This window comes from Giraffa tippelskirchi, chromosome 2, assembly GCF_054371585.1.
Source record: "Giraffa tippelskirchi isolate mGirTip1 chromosome 2, T2T-mGirTip1v1.2.pri, whole genome shotgun sequence".
Taxonomy (NCBI): Eukaryota; Metazoa; Chordata; class Mammalia; order Artiodactyla; family Giraffidae; genus Giraffa; species Giraffa tippelskirchi.
This window is the reverse complement of record NC_137276.1, coordinates 57,234,735-57,252,297: the sequence shown is the minus strand read 5'-3', so window position 1 is coordinate 57,252,297 and position 17,563 is coordinate 57,234,735. Positions and strand designations below refer to the sequence as shown.

The following is a 17,563-nucleotide window of genomic DNA, read 5'->3' as shown; positions in this document are numbered from 1 at the left end:
TTGAATAATACCAAATGAATAATATTTTATTTCACATGAAAATTACATGAAGTTCAAATGTCAGTGTCTATAAATAAAACTCTCTTGAAACACTGCCATGCTCACGCTCACTCACTTATTTACTGTGACTGCTTCTGCCCCGTGACAGCAGAGCCAAGTATCTGCAACAGAGGCGGCAGGTGGTGCTCTCACTGCCTTGCACTGCTGCTCAGCACAGTACATACAAGTTCACTGATACCATCAGAACTCACAGTGTTTGGAGTGCCATAGTATCACTACACTGGGATATTGTTTTAACCAGTGCATTATCCATCAAGAAAAGAAGTAAATTTTGAAAGCTGCTCTTTTAAGACAAAGCAGAGCGTGGGTTATTTTATTATCAAATTATTCAACAGCAAAGGATGGTGTTTCTCATTCAGTGACACTGTACTAAAAGAATACAGTAAATGTCAATATTACCAGAGTAAGCACTCATCACAATGGTCTCAACTCACATGAACACAAAGGTTGGAAATATCAGATAATTTAAAACAAAATTATTTCACCAGAACAGAATTTCTTCACAAAAATTTAAAGTGAAAAGGAGGCTGCAAAGAAAGTAAGTTCCCATATATCTACCTAAAGAAACAAAAGACTTATATATAGAAAACTATAAAACACTGATGAAAGAAATCAAAGAGGACACAAACAGATGGAGAAATATACCGTGTTCATGGATTGGAAGAATTAATATAGTGAAAATGAGTATACTACCCAAAGCAATCTATAGATTCAATGCAATCCCTATCAAGCTACCAATGGTATTTTTCACAGAACTAGAACAAATCATCTCACAATTTGTATGGAAATATAAGAAACCTCGAATAGCCAAAGCAATCTTGAGGAAGAAGAATGGAACTGGAGGAATCAACCTGCCTGACTTCAGGCTCTACTACAAAGCCACAGTCATCAAGACAGTATGGTACTGGCACAAAGATAGAAATATAGATCAATGGAACAAAATAGAAAGCCCAGAGATAAACCCACGCACATGTGGACACCTTATCTTCGACAAAGGAGGCAAGAATATACAATGGAGAAAAGACAATCTCTTTAACAAGTGGTGCTGGGAAAACTGGTCAACCACTTGTAAAAGAATGAAGCTAGAACACTTCCTAACACCATACACAAAAATAAACTCAAAATGGATTAAAGATCTAAACGTAAGACCAGAAACTATAAAACTCCTAGAGGAAAACATAGGCAAAACACTCTCCGACATAAATCACAGCAGGATCCTCCATGACCCACCTCCCAGAATATTGGAAATAAAAGCAAAAATAAACAAATGGGACCTAATTAAAATTAAAAGCTTTTGCTCAACAAAGGAAACTATAAGCAAGGTGAAAAGACAGCCTTCAGAATGGGAGAAAATAATAGCAAACGAAGCAACAGACAAACAATTAATCTCAAAAATATACAAGCAACTTCTGCAGCTGAACTCGAGAAAAATAAACGATCCAATCAAAAAATGGGCCAAAGAACTAAACAGACATTTCTCCAAAGAAGAAATACAGATGGCTAACAAACACATGAAAAGATGCTCAACATCACTCATTATTAGAGAAATGCAAATCAAAACCACAATGAGGTATCATTTCACACCAGTCAGAATGGCTGCTATCCAAAAGTCTACAAGCAATAAATGCTGGAGAGGGTGTGGAGAAAAGGGAACCCTCTTACACTGTTGGTGGGAATGCAAACTAGTACAGCCACTATGGAGAGCAGTGTGGAGATTCCTTAAAAAACTGGGAATAGAACTGCCATATGACCCAGCAATCCCACTGCTGGGCATATACACCGAGGAAACCAGAATTGAAAGAGACACATGTAACCCAATGTTCATCGCAGCACTGTTTACAATAGCCAGGACATGGAAGCAACCTAGATGTCCATCAGCAGACGAATGGATAAGGAAGCTGTGGTACATATACACAATGGAATATTACTCAGCCATTTAAAAAAATACACTTGAATCGGTTCTACTGAGATGGATGAAACTGGAGCCCATTATAGAGAGTGAAGTAAGCCAGAAAGAAAAACAACAATACAGTATACTAATGCATATATATGGAATTTGAAAGATGGCAACGATAACCCTATATGCGAGACAGAATAAGAGACACAGATGCATAGAACAATTTTATGGACTCTGAGGGAGAAGGTGAGGGTGGGACGTTCTGGGAGAATAGCATTGAAACATGTATATTATCATATGTGAAACAGAACACCATTCCACGTTCGATGCATGAGACAAAGGCTCAGGGCCGGGGCAATGGGATGACCCAGAGGGATGGGATGGGGTGGGAGGTGGGTGGGGGGTCCAGGAAGGGGAACACATGTAAACCCATGGCTGATTCATGTCAATGTATGGCAAAAACTATTACAATATTGTAAAGTAATTAGCCCCCAACTAAAATAAATAAATTTATTAAAAAAAAAAAGTGTTGCTTTAATTGCAGAAACTATGAATATTGTTATATCTAGTAAATTAAGTTCATTCTGTGAATTTTCCAGATGGTGACAGCAACTGGAAGAATTTGATACATTTCTTCTCATTCGTAATATTAATGAATTGTGAATTAGTACAGTTGTAATCTGTACTGGATTGTCTGTATAAGACCATAGAGGCTTGCATGAGAAATACCCAGTGTATGTGTTTAGATTTAGTTATTTTCTCCACCACTGTAACTGGATTTGAGATATCTTATACGGAGTATGTATGATAAAATTGCTTAAGTGTAAAACAAACTGAAGTCTGTTAAATTAGAAATAAAAAAAAAATCAAAATAAAAAAAAAAAAAAAAAAAGAAAAGAAGTTCCCAAGTGGCTCATCTGTTAGCCAAGCAAAGAAACACATTTATCAATGGTAATTTAATTAAAACAAGTTTGATTTCAGTGTCTAAAAAAAAAATAAGATTATTAGCCTTTTGGTGAGAACAGTTGCTCAGAGTGGATGACATGAGGAGCAACTTTAATGGCCAATTAAAGACAAAGGAAATACTGATCTTCCTTGCCCTTGATGAGTAGACAAATGCTCTCAGCACTGCTTAGCTGTTGTTTATCAAAGGAGTTGATGCTGAGTTTGCAGTGACTGAAAAATCAACCACCATGAACAGTCTTCATAGGACAGTACTATAAGGAAGAACATCTTTAGACATTGAGGAACATTAACTCAGTACAACCAGATATGAAATCTGCTAAGATGTATAACAACCTGCCAAAAAAGTGTGTGTGGAACAGAAAAAGGCCTAATTGGACAAATTTACAAAGTTTGTGAAAACATAATGTTTAAAGCCTATGAGTTTTCACTATATGATTCAATAGCAGCTAGTCTGCAGGAAATATTTGATTCTATCATGTGTTAGAGTTCCAGATGAACTTCCAGATGTTCAAGTTGGATTTAGAAAAGGCAGAAGAACCAAATTGCCAAATCCGTTGGATCACTGAAAAAGCAAGAGAGTTCCAGAAAAACATCTACTTCTGCTTTATTGACTATGCCAAAGTCTTTGACTGTGTGGATCACAACAAACTATGGAAAATTCTTGAAGAGCACCAAAGAATTGATGCTTTTGAACTGTGGTGTTGGAGAAGACTCTTGAGAGTCCCTTGGATAGCAAAGAGATCAAACCAGTCAATCTTAAAGGAAATCAGTCCTGAATATTCATTGGAAGGACTGATGCTGAAGCTGAAACTCCAATACTTTAGCCACCTGATGCGAAGAAATGACTCACTGCTGGGAAAGATTGAAGACAGGAGGAGAAGGGGACAACAGAGGATGAGATGGTTGGATGGCATCACCAACTTAATGGACATGAGTCTAAGTAAGCTCTGGGAGTTGGTGATGGACAGGGAAGCCTGGCGTACTGCAGTCCATGAGGTCGCAAAGAGTCAGACATGGCTGAGCAACTGAACTGAACTGATCATGTTATTGAGCTAGCAGTGTTGAAACTGAGACCCCCTAAAGTTGAGTTCCCATACTGAGTTTATGGTTAATCGCTCTATCCAAAACTTTATTCCCGTTCTTGTCCTCTCTGACCTCAATTCTGTGCTAACTGAACACTATAATCAACCAGAGTCTGATGACTAAAATTGCTATTGTTGGTAACATCGTTAATGCACTAAAATTGCTATTTTATCATTAATGTACAAATTCCGATCATTTCTCTAGGACAAGATGAGCTAACTGACCCACTGAGCCATAGACCACCTGGCCAGAGAACTGTAAATGAACGACACCCTGACTTCCAAAGGAGTCAATGCTGAGTTCAAAATGACTGAAAAATCAATCGCTGACTGAAAAAAAGCAATGATTAAGAAATATCACAGAAGTATTGAAGCAACATGGATGGACCTAGAGATTATCATACTAAGTATAAGTAAGTCAGACAGAGGAAGACAAATATCACACATCACACTTGTACACGGAAACTGAAAAATAGTACAAATGAACTTAACATAAAAAACAGAACAGAGATAGAAAACAAACTTATGATGACCAAAGGTAGGGGGAATTGGAGTAGGGGTTAACACATGCACACTGCCATATATAAACAAGGGTACTGTATACCACAGAGAACTATATTTAATATCTTGTAATAAACTATAATGAAACAGAAAAAATGCATCTATCGATATATATATATAACCAAATCACTTTGTTATAACACATGAAACTAACACAGTATTGTAAACCAACTATACTTCAATTTAAAAAATAGAAAATGTCACAGAAATGTCACAAGATTAATCCCAGCCTCTTTACTTTTCCCCATTAAGAAAATCGCTCACTCAAACACTTAAGTGAGAGTGGATATGCAGTTTGTCTTCTACTCCCTTGCTTGTCACCCTGCAGTAAACTCTGTACTTGCCTTCACCACAACCCAGTGTCAACAGATTTGGCTTTACTGTGCACTGGATGAACAGACTTGAGTTTGGTTCAGTAACAGTATCAACAGTGACCTTCATTTACCCTTATGAATTTAACCATCATCTGTTCTATGAATTTTCATAAGAAATAGAAGCTGGGGACTTCCCTGGTGGTTCAGTGGCTCCCAGTACAGGGCCTGGGTTCAATTCCTGGTCAGAAAACTCCAGATCACATGCCACAACTAATAGAATTCACAAGCCTCAGCTAAAGATCCTGCATGCCACAACATAGAAAATCCTGCGCACCGCAATTAAGACCCAGCGCAGCCAAATAAATAAATAAAAATTTTTACAAAGACAATATATTAAAAAAAAAAAATAGAAGTTGAATATATCTTGACATGCTCCACCACTCGATAGTTTCATGCCTAACAGTTTTGCTGTGAATTTTTGAGCTCAGGGACAAGACTGAGGTATTTCTGAATGAGAAGACCATTTTCAACCACAATTATCAAACATTAAATAAGTTTGGAAATTAGCTTCTTCTGTAGACTAAACAATTTTTAATCAGTTCAATCTAAAAGTATAAGGCAAAATAGCACTTATATGTAAAACTTAACACTTCAGTAAAATCATTTCAACAACAGCTAATACCGTCTGAATCATGTCAAGCTGCTGTATACACTCCCAGTGTTGTCAGGAACGAGATTTCCATTCCCATACAAATTTGTGCCAGATACATTTTCCAAGTTCAAACTATAGTTTCAGAGTGTGTTTAAGCCTGATGTAAGTGCAAAGGAAATTCCCACATTTCAAAATCCATTTACAATGGATTTCAAAACTGTGTAACTGAGAAGCTTTCACCAACTTTCAACTGGAAGGGATTAATTTACCAGGTAGAGACACGCTAAATGACAAATACCAAGAGAAAAATTGAGCAGACTTCTACAAGTGCCTTCCAAGAGATCAATACACTGAATATTGTAGGCACAGGGACTAATTATCAATAGTTGGTAGGACCTATGAGTGAAAAGACATTTTCATAGATGAAATACATAAAATCTCATTACAGATCAGCATTAACAGAAACATTTCCATTCCTTTTGATGCAAGGGAACATTGTCTTTGAAGTCCAACTAAGTGAACTCTTATCTTTAAAGGGGGAGTGTAATTTTTCTCAATAGTAAGCCTACATTACAGAAAGAAATTGTATTTTTTTTTATTTCATTGATAAAACATTTGTAGAAATTTCTCTCTTGCTATGGCTACATAATATACCGTAATCCCCACACAATATCCTCAGTTTTGCCTCTTGGCCTGAAAATCACAAAATATCCACCTTTACAGGAAGAGTTTGTTAACCTCACTAGAGAATAACCTCTCACCATCGGTCCAGCGCCACCCCATAAACAGGACAACAGAAGTTCATTCCATTAAGAGCATTTTAAAACCCAACTAAAATAAATAAATTTATTAAAAAAAAAAAACTATATCAAGGCATTTTTAAAAATAATACATTTTTTACAAACAAAGAGATAGTAAACAGTGTTTAGTAGTTATTCACAAAGGGCTGTTAATTAATTTCTTCATATTCTTATGTCATCCCCACTAAAATAAAATTGATGGGCTAGCTAGCTGAAATGCAGTAATGTTATCATTCAATCATTTCAGACATCAGTACAAAAAGTGAAATAACTCTAATCGGTCAAAATAATGCAAAATGCAGTTGTTAAATACCAACCACACTGGTCAACATAACCAGTTTCTTAACATTTTCAGGAAATGTTTGAAACTCAACTGCTTTCTTCACATGTGACCAAAACCATTAGAAAAACATTCAAACAAATATAAAAGCTATTACTTCCAAAATGAGCTCTTAAGTAAAAAACACCAATGAAAATGATTCCCTGTTCACAAGGACCTGGGCTTGCTGAAGAGTGTCTAAAATTTCAAAGAATTTCAAGTCAGCTATACTATGAGGACACTTGCTTTTGCAACCAAAAGGCAGGTGACCAGAGTCCTGACCTCCAGTCCATTTGACTCAAAGGGCACAGAGAGGCTCTCTGATTTTTCTTCATCTTAGCCTCACTCTGTTTTAAGTTCTTCTCTGCTGGTCCATCTTTCCACATATCCCTTCTCCTCCTCTCATCTCTCTCTGCCCATGAACACACTTCTTTAACCAGCCACCATGCCTTCTACAGGATATTACTGTATCTTCCACCCGCCCAATACAATGCTTAGGGTTTGATGCACAGTGGGTGGCTTCATACTGATACAGCCAGAGAAAAGTTTCTAGTATTATCAAACTTTATTGAAGTAATGTAAAGAAGATAAGTCAACGAAAGTTAGGGTATCTCCACAGCTGTGATCTAACTGTCTTGGGGAAGGAGAACTGCTAAGAAGTTCCCTTGATTCAGATAGAGAGGGGACAGATGCAGCTCCAGAAGCTGGAAGAGGCAGGGCAGATCCCCACTCAAAGGTGGGGAGACTGCAGCAGACACTTGCCCATTTGGATGGGCATTGACGTCCAACACTTTGCAACCTCCCCACAAAAATAAGCCCAATGACTGAAAAATGAAGACTCAGAAGCAGTAAAGGCCTCTACAGCCATATCCATCTAAGGTGCCTAGAATGTTTTACCAAGTATTGAGGATGGGAGACAAGATAGAGAAGCTATTTTCCCATGTGTCTACATTTTCCTTTCTACCCACACACCCAAATAATCCCTTCTTAAAATATGCAAACTGGAGTTGAGTCTCTAGAGTTAGGTACTATATGGTAGAAGTATAAGGGTGACTCAGATTTGGTTTAGAAGTGCTCAATAAATTAAATTAGTCCAGAAGTCACTCTAGGACTTTCCCCTATCTGATTTATAGTCCATGACCCACCTCTTCAACCATTCTCACACCAACATCCTTAGCTCCCCAATCCTGCTAACCCAAATTCACTTCAGTCTGTCTGTCTCTTCCACATCTTTACCAGTATACCTAGGTCTAAGTGGAGAAAATCACATAATGACAAAATCAAGCCAAAAGGCCCCGTTATGACTGCCTGGACTCAGGGAATTCAGTGCTACCAAGGGACGCTAAGTTTCCTTGGTCAACGCTAGTTCTCCAAAGTCACCATTTCAAACCTTCACCAGTCTCCCGTCACCTCCTACCTTACCACCTCAGTCTGGGTAGATGATCATGGTCCCTGCTTTACAAAAAAGAAACAGTCACACAGAAACTGCTTTCATCTTTGCTCCACAAAACCTACACACATGTACTTAATGCTGTTTTCTCCTCTTTCCTTGAATCAAAGGACACTTTCACCTGCCTAATCTTCATTCTAGAGACAGTTTCCTCCGGTCTCCAAGTAAAGCTGACCCTAGTAACCATCCCCTTAATTTCTTTATATCAACCACTCTCCTTCCACTCTGTTCCTTAAAACAAACAAACAAAAGAAAACCCCTTCCCTGAAAATCTCCTTGAAAGCATTACATCTACTCACCATCTCCATCTCACCTGCTTTACCCCACCCCACACAGCTGCTCCCACCTAGGTCACCAGTGGCCTTAAGTGAGCACTTGGCAATTCTGTTCTCACCTGATCTATCACAGACATGATTGATCACTCAGGTCTCACTGAGATGCTGTCCCCTTTGCTTCTGTGATAGCAGACTCTCCAGGTTTTCCTCCTACTTTACACTGCTTCTTCCCCAGTAAAGAAGCCACATACAGGGACTTCCCTGGTGGTCCAGTAGCCAAGACTCCATGCTCCCCATACAAGAACTAGATCCCACATGTCACAACTAAGAGTCTGCATCTCTCCAGTGAAGATCCCCCATGCCAGCAACTAAGACCTGGTGCAGCCAAGTAAGATAGATAAATAAAAATAAGTATTAAACAAAAGAAACCAAATAACACACATAACATTGAAGATAAAAGAAAGCCACATCTAAGCAACCAGAGGTGAGGAGTTTTCCGCACCTTGGTGTGGGGGCACCACGCCAAGAATGCCACCGCTGGGGCTCCAGGCACCACTGAACTCCCTGGTCTCACCTGCTGGAAGAGAAGCTCCTCTGCTTTAAGTCTCTCCATCGTCTCCTGCTCCATCAAAGCTACTTCTCTTTCATGCTCCAGTTGGGTCATTTCCTCTTGTCTCTCACATGATTTAAAGAAAAACATCACATTACTAATTACAGATAAAACAATTTGTAAAACACAATCTTGAAAGCATCTTAACCTCCACCAATAAGGAAAGGAAAGCAAATTACAGTCTATCCATCAGGAAACTATATAATAATTGGGGAAAATGTGTGTATTATTTCAACAAAGAGCATAAAATTAAAATTACACATTGAATGTGGTCACAATTGTGTAAAAAAAAAAAAACAACTCCAGACAAGTATGCAGAAAAAAGATTAGACTACCTAAAAATACCTAAAAATCTAAATAGAGGTCCTTGTTTTCTTCTACTTTTTCATGTTGTCCAAGTTTTGTATAATAAACATACTATTTTTATAATAGAAAGAAATGATAATATTGAACTTCTTTTAAAAAGCAAAGACACTGGGCCAATTATTTCACTCATATAATTTTATAACAGAGGATCCAAAATAGAACAGGATAAAAAGTCCAGAAATAAACCCAAGCATCTTTGGTCAATTAATCTATGACAAAAGAGGAAAAAATATACAATGGAGAAGAGACAGTCTCTTCAATAAATGATGCTGTGAAAACTGGACAATTACATGTCAAAGGATGAAATCAGAACATTCTCTAGTACCCTACACAAAAATAAACCCCAAATGGATTAAAACCCTAAATGTAAGACTGAATACTATAAAACTCCTAGAACAAAACATAGGCAGGACACTCTGACCTAAATTGCAGTGATATCTTTTTTGACCCATCTCCTAGAGTAACGGAAATAAAAATAAACAAATGGGACCTAATTAAACTTAAAAGCTTTTGCACAGCAAAGGAAACCATAAACAAAATTAAAAGACAACCTACAGAATGGAAAAACATATTTGCAAATGATGCGGCCAACAAGGAGATTAATCTCCAAAATATACAAGCGGTTCATACAGCTGAATATCAAAACAAACGAACAAACTCAGTCAAAAAATGGGCAGAAATTCTAAATAGACTTATCTTCAAAGAAGACATACAGATGGCCAAAAGACACATGAAAAGATGCTAAACATCACTATTAGAGAAATGCAAAACAAAACTACAATGAGGTATCACCTCACACCAGTTAGAATGGCCATCATCAAAAACTCTACAAATAATAAATGTTGGAGGTGGTATGGAGTAAAAGGAACCCTTCCTTACACTGTTGGTGGGAATGTAAATTGGTACAATCACCATGGAGAAAAGTATGAAGCTTCCTTAAAACATGAAAAATAGAACCCACATGATCCTTCAATTCCACTCCTGGGCATATATCTGGAGAGAACTCTAATTCAAAAAGATACATGCATCTCAGTGTTCACTGAAGCACTATTTACAATAGTCAAGACATGGAAACCACCTAAAAGTCCAGTGATAGTTAAATGGATAAAGAAAATGTGGTACATATATACAAAGGCATACTACTCAGCCATAAAAAAGAATGCCGTTTGCAGCAACATGGATGGACCTAGAGATTATAATACTAAGAGAAGTAAGTTGCACAAAAACAAATGTTATACAATATCACTTATATGTGAAATCTAAAAAATGATACACACAAACTTATTTACAAAACAGGAACAGACTCAAAGACATAGAAAACAAAGCTATGGTTACCAAAAGGGAAAGGTTCAGGGAGAGGGGAGGGATAAATTAGGAATTTGGAAGTAATATATACACCCTACTATATATTAGTAAAGAAGGACCTACTGTACAGCACAGGGAACTATACTGATTATTTTGTAATAATCTATATGGTAAAAGAATCTAAAAAATATATATGTATATAATACATACATGGATCTGAGCCACTTTGCTGTACACCTAAAACTAATATAATATTGTAAATCAAGTATTCTTTGATAAGTAATAAATTTTTAAAACTATATCCATATTTACCTGTTTCTCCATGGTCACATTTTTCTTATACTTGTAAATCCACAGTGCTAAATATTCTATTGGATCCACAGGACGCATCCTTGCCACTTCCGCAAGACCTTCAGTTAGACATGTCCCAAGCAACTTTTGAAGATACTCTGACTCCATTTCTAATTGCTAAAAAAAAAAACTTCTAAAAGATAAACGTTTTGCATTAGTGCAGGAAATTTTCAATGAAGGCATAGTCAAAGCAGAGTCCAGTGAGGCCAACAAAGCATTACCTTCTGTCACCAGTCATTGGCACCTGCCATTAGCACATCAGGGCACAAGCAAGCTGACTCTGGGATGCTTCTAGCAGTTTCCAAAATGTCTCCACAAAAGTTGCCACAACTAGAATAGTTTCCAAATTCTGAAGAACCCTGGAGTCCAAGAGTCAGAGAAGGGTTACTTTCATTATTGTGAGATGTCCATATGACAAGAGATGCATGTCTTACTAAATCCTCACAGCATACCTGAACATGGTATCCTTAGCCCCATTGCACAGATGAGGATGACCAGGCACAAAGAGTGTAAGCGAACAGCCCAGGATCACACAGGTTGTGCATGATGGAGAGGGAATCATACCCAACTCTTGATTCCAGAGCTGTTACCCTACATGACTTATTAAGATGTTTGTTGCAAGCCATGAGTTATTTCTTGAAAATATCACAATCGTCTACCTCACATTTTTTTAAAACTCCAAATATCTCAAGGCCAAAGAATAAAAAAAAAAATCCAACCTTCCAAGAATAGCACATGGAGTTCCTCATGCTTTGGCTCCACTTTTCTTTCCAGGCTCACTTCCAGATATCACTTCTGGCTCCTGGGCTTTAACTACACAGAAGATCTTGCCATCCTGCTGCTCATACCTTGCATGTTTCCATTTACATGACTTTTGCAATATGATGGTCCCCTCACTCTCCCTCAGCTGGGAAAATACTTCCTCACCTGCAAGGCATCAATCCTCTCTCATTTCTCCCTGCTGTGGCTCATACAACTGTCTCCCAGGCAATGAAAAGATGGTCCTCCTTCCCCAAGCAGCTCACACAGCATTTGTCACACTACCTGAGCACTCTCTGTGTATGCATATGTCTGTCCTCCCACAAGAGGACAGGTTTCTCTCAGTTCAGTTCAGTCGCTCAGTCGTGTCCGACTCTTTGCGACCCCATGAATTGCAGCACGCCAGGCCTCTCTGTCCATCACCAACTCCCGGAGTCTACCCAAACCCATGTCCATCGAGTCGGTGATGCCATCCAACCATCTCATCCTCTGTCGTCCCCTTCTCCTACTGCCCCCAATCCTACCCAGCATTAGGGTCTTTTCCAATGAGTCAACCCTTCTCATGAGGTGCCCAAAGTATTGGAGTTTCAGCTTCAACATCAGACCTTCCAATGAACACCCAGGATTGATCTCTTTTAGGATGGATTGATCGGATCTCCTTGCAGTCCAAGGGACTCTCAGAGTCTTCTCCAACACCACACTTCAAAAGCATCAATTCTTCGGCGCTCAGTTTTCTTCACCGTCCAACTCTCACATCCATACATGACCACTGGAAAAACCATAGCCTTAACTAGACGGACTTTTGTTGGCAGAGTAATGTCTCTGCTTTTAAATATGCTATCTAGGTTGGCCATAACCTTCCTTCCAAGGAGTAAGCGTCTTTTAATTTCATGGCTGCAGTCACCATAAGCAATGATTCTGGAGCCCCCAAAAATAAAGTCTGACACTGTTTCCACTGTTTCCCCATCTATTTCCCATGAAGTGATGGGACCAGATGCCATGATCTTAGTTTTCTGAACGTTGAGCTTTAAGCCAACTTTTTCACTCTCCTCTTTCACCTTCATCAAGAGGCTCTTTAGTTCTTCTTCACTTTCTGCCATAAGGGTGGTGTCATCCACATATCTGAGGTTATTGATATTTCTCCCAGCAATCTTGATTTCAGCTTGTGTTTCTTCCAGCCCAGCGTTTCTCATGATGTACTCTGCATATAAGTTAAATAAGCAGGGTGACAATACACAGCCTTGACGGACTCCTTTTCCTATTTGGAACCAGTCTGTTGCTCCATGTCCAGTTCTAACTGTTGCTTCCTGATCTGCATACAGGTTTCTCAAGAGACAGGTCAGATGGTCTGGTATTTCCATCTCTTTCAGAATTTTCCACAGTTTATTGTGATCCACACAGTCAAAGGCTTTGGCATAGTCAATAAAGCAGAAATAGATGTTTTTCTGGAACTCTCTTGCTTTTTCGATGATCCAGCGGATATTGGCAATTTGATCTCTGGTTCCTCTGCCTTTTCTAAAACCAGCTTCAACATCTGGAAGTTCACGGTTCACGTATTGCTGAAGCCTGGCTTGGAGAATTTTGAGCATCACTTTACTAGCGTGTGAGATGAGTGCAGTTGTGCGGCAGTTTGAGCATTCTTTGACATTGCCTTTCTTTGGGATTGGAACGAAAACAAATTTTCCAGTCCTGTGGCCACTGCTGAGTTTTCCAAATTTGCTGGCATATCGAGTGCAGCACTTTCACAGCATCATCTTTGATGATTTGAAATAGCTCAACTGGAATTCCATCACCTCCACTAGCTTTGTTCGTAGTGATGCTTTCTAAGGCCCACTTGACTTCACATTCCAGCATGTCTGGCTCTAGGTGAGTGATCACACCATCGTGATTATCTGGGTCGTGAAGATCTTTTTTGTACAGTTCTTCTGTGTATTCTTGCCACCTCTTCTTAATATCTTCTGCTTCTGTTAGGTCCATACCATTTCTGTCCTTTATCCAGCTTATCTTTGCATGAAATGTTCCTTTGGTATCTCTAATTTTCTTGAAGAGGTCTCTAGTCTTTCCCAATCTGTTGTTTTCCTCTATTTCTTTGCACTGATCACTGAGGAAGGCTTTCTTATCTCTCCTTGCTATTCTTTGGAACTCTGCATTCAGATGGGAATATCTTTCCTTTTCTCCTTTGCTTTTCGCTTCTCTTTTCTTCCCAGCTATCTGTAAGGCCTCCTCAGACAGCCATTTTGCTTTTTTGCATTTCTTTTCCATGGAGATGGTCTTGATCCCTGTCTCCTGTACAATTTTCTCTCCTGTACAGGTTTCTCTAGCTCCTCAAAAAGTATGGCTCAGTCACAGTGTGCACACAGCTGGCCCTCCATGGGCAAGTGAATGAGTTTCTCCACTTTCTCAGTAATGTCCCAATTTACTAATGAATCTGGACAAAAATAATCTTAGACAAGAAAGGAAGGAAGAATAAAAGAAAGAGGGAGGGAGGGAGGGAGGAAGGAATTCAGTAACCACTCTATCTCAGGTGCTTTGAAAACAGTGATCTCCTTTGAATTACCTGTATGGAATTCAGATTCCTCTGAGATCTGATGAAATGTATTCATTATTCAACAAATATATACTGTGTATCTGTTATATTCAGACATGAGCAATTTCAGGGGACAGAATGCCAGTGTCTAGACCTCTCCCTAAATAACTGCAGCCAACATTCTGCACAAAATTGTAGAAACAATGACCCCTTGATTTCCATCCATAGATCCCAAACCTACTCTCTCTCTCATGATAGGAGTACAAAATGGCATAACACCATGGAGAAGGTTTTGTAAATATCTTGAAAATTACGTATGTATTTACCATTGGACTCATCAATTTCACATCTGGGATCCTATCTTACAAAAATATGAAGTGATATTATTACTGAAATGCAAGTCCAAATGCCTGTCACACAGTGAGGCCAAAACAATACCAAAGCGTCAGAGTTTAGGACAGAGAAAGGTTTATTGCAGGGCCATGCAAGGAACTGGGTGGCTCATGCCTTAAAAACCCCAAACTCCTCCAAAAGCTCTCAGCCAAGCCCTTTTCTAGGAAAGATGAGAAAGGGGTGGAGTTAATTGTCGCAAACTTCTTGGTATCAGATCATGGTCAGGTAGCGGTGCCCCTGTAAACTTCCATCAAATGTTATTCTCTGTCCTGACCAAAAAGTTGCAGGGTGTGAGGAGGAACAGGTTCCACAGACAGCCACTGCTAGTAGCAATGGGGGAGAGATTCACCGCTGCCTCAAGCCCCAGGCTAAGGCCAATGGGTGGCCCTGGCAAGGGCTCTGAAACTCTGCAGGACAGAGCCCCCAGCCTGTTCCCTGGGCCCTCCAGCCCACCTACTGGCCCGAGGCCAGGTGAACTGAAGGGCTCCATGGAGAAGGCCTGGATCCGCCTCTTACCTCACTCGGCACCGGAGGACCACCACTCCACAGATCACTTCTCCACCAACAGATCCTCCGCTGTGTTCCTCAGTAACGGTTGCTGACAGTTGGTTGCTTGTGGGCGGAGCTCACTGCTGCACCAATGGTTAAGCAGGACTACTAACGGTCACTCACTGATGGTTGGTTGGTTGCTTATGGGCGGACCCACTGCCTGCACTGACTAATGGCTGAGCCGGACCATTGCCTGCTAAGGGGTGTCCAGAGTAACCCGCAGAGCAACCGCTGCATTCTAAGGGCTGAGCTCCCCACGCTCTGTTACAATACATGCACAGGGTTGTTTCACACTATCACTAACAATAACCAAATTGGGAATCCATCGTTAAAAGACTGATGAGGTACAGCCACACAATGGATTATTGTGCAAATAAAAAGAGAATGAGGAAGGTCTCCAAAACCAGGAGTGAGCTCTAGGACATACTGTGAAGGCGGGGGTGGGGGTGGGAAAGCAAGATGTAGAAATTGCGTCTAGTATGCCCTCTTTGGTATTAACAACAGCTATGGGGAAAGAAGTGTGTACTTGTGTATGCATTAACATTGTCATAAAAACAAACCAAAACCAGGCACAAACTTAATGCCCTACCTAGCTGGCACTGGCATCTTACCCACACAGAGAAAAGAATGATTATAACCGAGTATGGAACACAGTATCCTAATTGTACTTCTTCAATGGGATAATCGGAGAAGGCAATGGCACCCCCTTCCAGTACTCTTGCCTGGAAAATCCCATGGACGGAGGAGCCTGGTAGGCTGCAGTTCATGGGGTCGCTAAGAGTCGGACACAACTGAAGCGACTTAGCAGCAGTAGCAGCAGCAGCAGCAATGGGATAATACCCTAAAGACAAAAATAACTACACTGACATCTCAATTCCATTTGAAACACACTAGCAATGTTTCCTGGTGGCTCAGGCAGTAAAGAATCTGCCTGCAGTGCAGGAAATCTGGAACAAATTCCTGCTGCAACTCCAGAAAGCTAACACAAGAGAAGACGACCATGGTCTTCGTAAGGAGAAACCGCCCAAGGAGGATTGGTCTCCAATTGACGCCGGCTGCATCTTCTCATCAACGGAACCCAGGTGAAACTCTTTACTTCGTTTGGCTTGCTTCCTATCCACGAAACAGCGAAAATACCCAGCCTGTTGTAAGGCATATTTTTCAGACACACCAACAAGCATCTTGGCTCAACATAAGAAAGCCCATTCCCACAGAAACAGCTGCCTTAAGCCTGGCGAAGCTGTCGAAGAAACAGAGGTTCCTCGCTCACACTTGGGAGCAAGCCGGCCGAGTGGGAGAGGAAGGGATCGGATACGGTGGCCAGTTAAATTTAAAATTTCAGATAAACAAGAAACGATTTTGCATTATACACTCTACTATATTTGTGCTAAACAGTGATTTCTTATTTCTCTGCAATTCAAATTTAACTGGATACCCTGAATTTTACCTGACCTGGATTCCGAGAGCTTCGGTAGCTTTTCTATCCCAGACGCGCCTCCTCTGCCCCTCCAAAAGGCACGGCGCTGCTCACCAGTGAGGAAGAGGAGGACTCGGCCACAGAGGTGCCGCCCGGCGCTGAGCTATTCCTCTCTCGTACCACTGGCAAGGTCCAAGGGCCAAAGCTGCCTCTGCCCGCTGGAACCCAGCCCAGCACCAGGAGCTCTTCTTCCCAAAAGGCGCCTGCATTCTAGAGGCTGGCGCCTGACGCATGCGCCTACCTACCTGCAGATAGCGTCCCGTTGCTAGGCAACGAGCCCGCGCGCCCCCGGGCTGGAGACCGCCTGGGGCAGAGAGAGAAGAGAGCGCGCTGAGAGCTGAGCTGACAACGCTGGGCTGAGGTCAGACGAGGGCTCGCGCGAACGGGGACGTGAGCGATGGTGGGGGTTAGGAGGGGGAGGGGAATGTACGGAGAAGTAGATGCTGCAGAGAGGAGAGGCGGGAGGAGTGGGGCGGGGTAGGGTGCGCAGCTGAGAGGAGGCTGCGCCAGAAGTGTGCAGGGTGCTGGACGGAGACCCGGAAGCACCACGGTAGGTGAGCAGAAACAGGATGCGCAACCTAGAGGCTATGAGGAGGGGCCAGCCAAAAAGGGAAATCAACCAAGCGAGACTGGCAAGCGCAGTGCACAAGGAGAGACCAAGGACAGAGGCTGACGGGGGCGGGGCGGGGCGGGGCGGGGCGGGGCGGGGGCGGGGATGGATGTGCGCAGAGGCTACCTGTAGGTGAAGCCCGCACTGCCTGAGGCCAGAGAAGAGTGTAGCAATCTAACATCCTGGTATTTTCTCAGCCTAGCGCTTTTGCACCTGATGGTGACTTCTGCTTGGATCCTG

At 41.0% G+C, this 17,563-nt stretch overlaps 1 protein-coding gene across 22 annotated transcripts in view; it reads right to left on the bottom strand.

Annotated features, from left to right (window-relative positions):
* DYDC1 (DPY30 domain containing 1) overlaps positions 1 to 16,925 on the bottom strand; it is a 35,000-nt gene extending 18,075 nt beyond the window's left edge. For 6 of the 22 annotated variants that reach the window (XM_081573764.1, XM_081573766.1, XM_081573768.1 and 3 more), the window contains exons 1-4: positions 15,204 to 15,274; positions 11,230 to 11,367; positions 10,970 to 11,141; positions 8,951 to 9,052 (exon numbers count right to left, since the gene is read on the bottom strand). In XM_081573764.1, coding sequence (XP_081429890.1) covers positions 8,951 to 9,052; positions 10,970 to 11,116 — 249 coding nt within the window. In that variant the 5' untranslated portion in view covers positions 11,117 to 11,141; positions 11,230 to 11,367; positions 15,204 to 15,274. Of the gene's footprint in view, positions 1 to 8,950; positions 9,053 to 10,969; positions 11,142 to 11,229; positions 11,368 to 15,203; positions 15,275 to 16,688 lie in introns of those variants that run through there. The other 16 variants (XM_081573769.1, XM_081573776.1, XM_081573782.1 and 13 more) reach the window with 5 other exon arrangements.
* Positions 16,926 to 17,563: the final 638 nt, after the last annotated feature.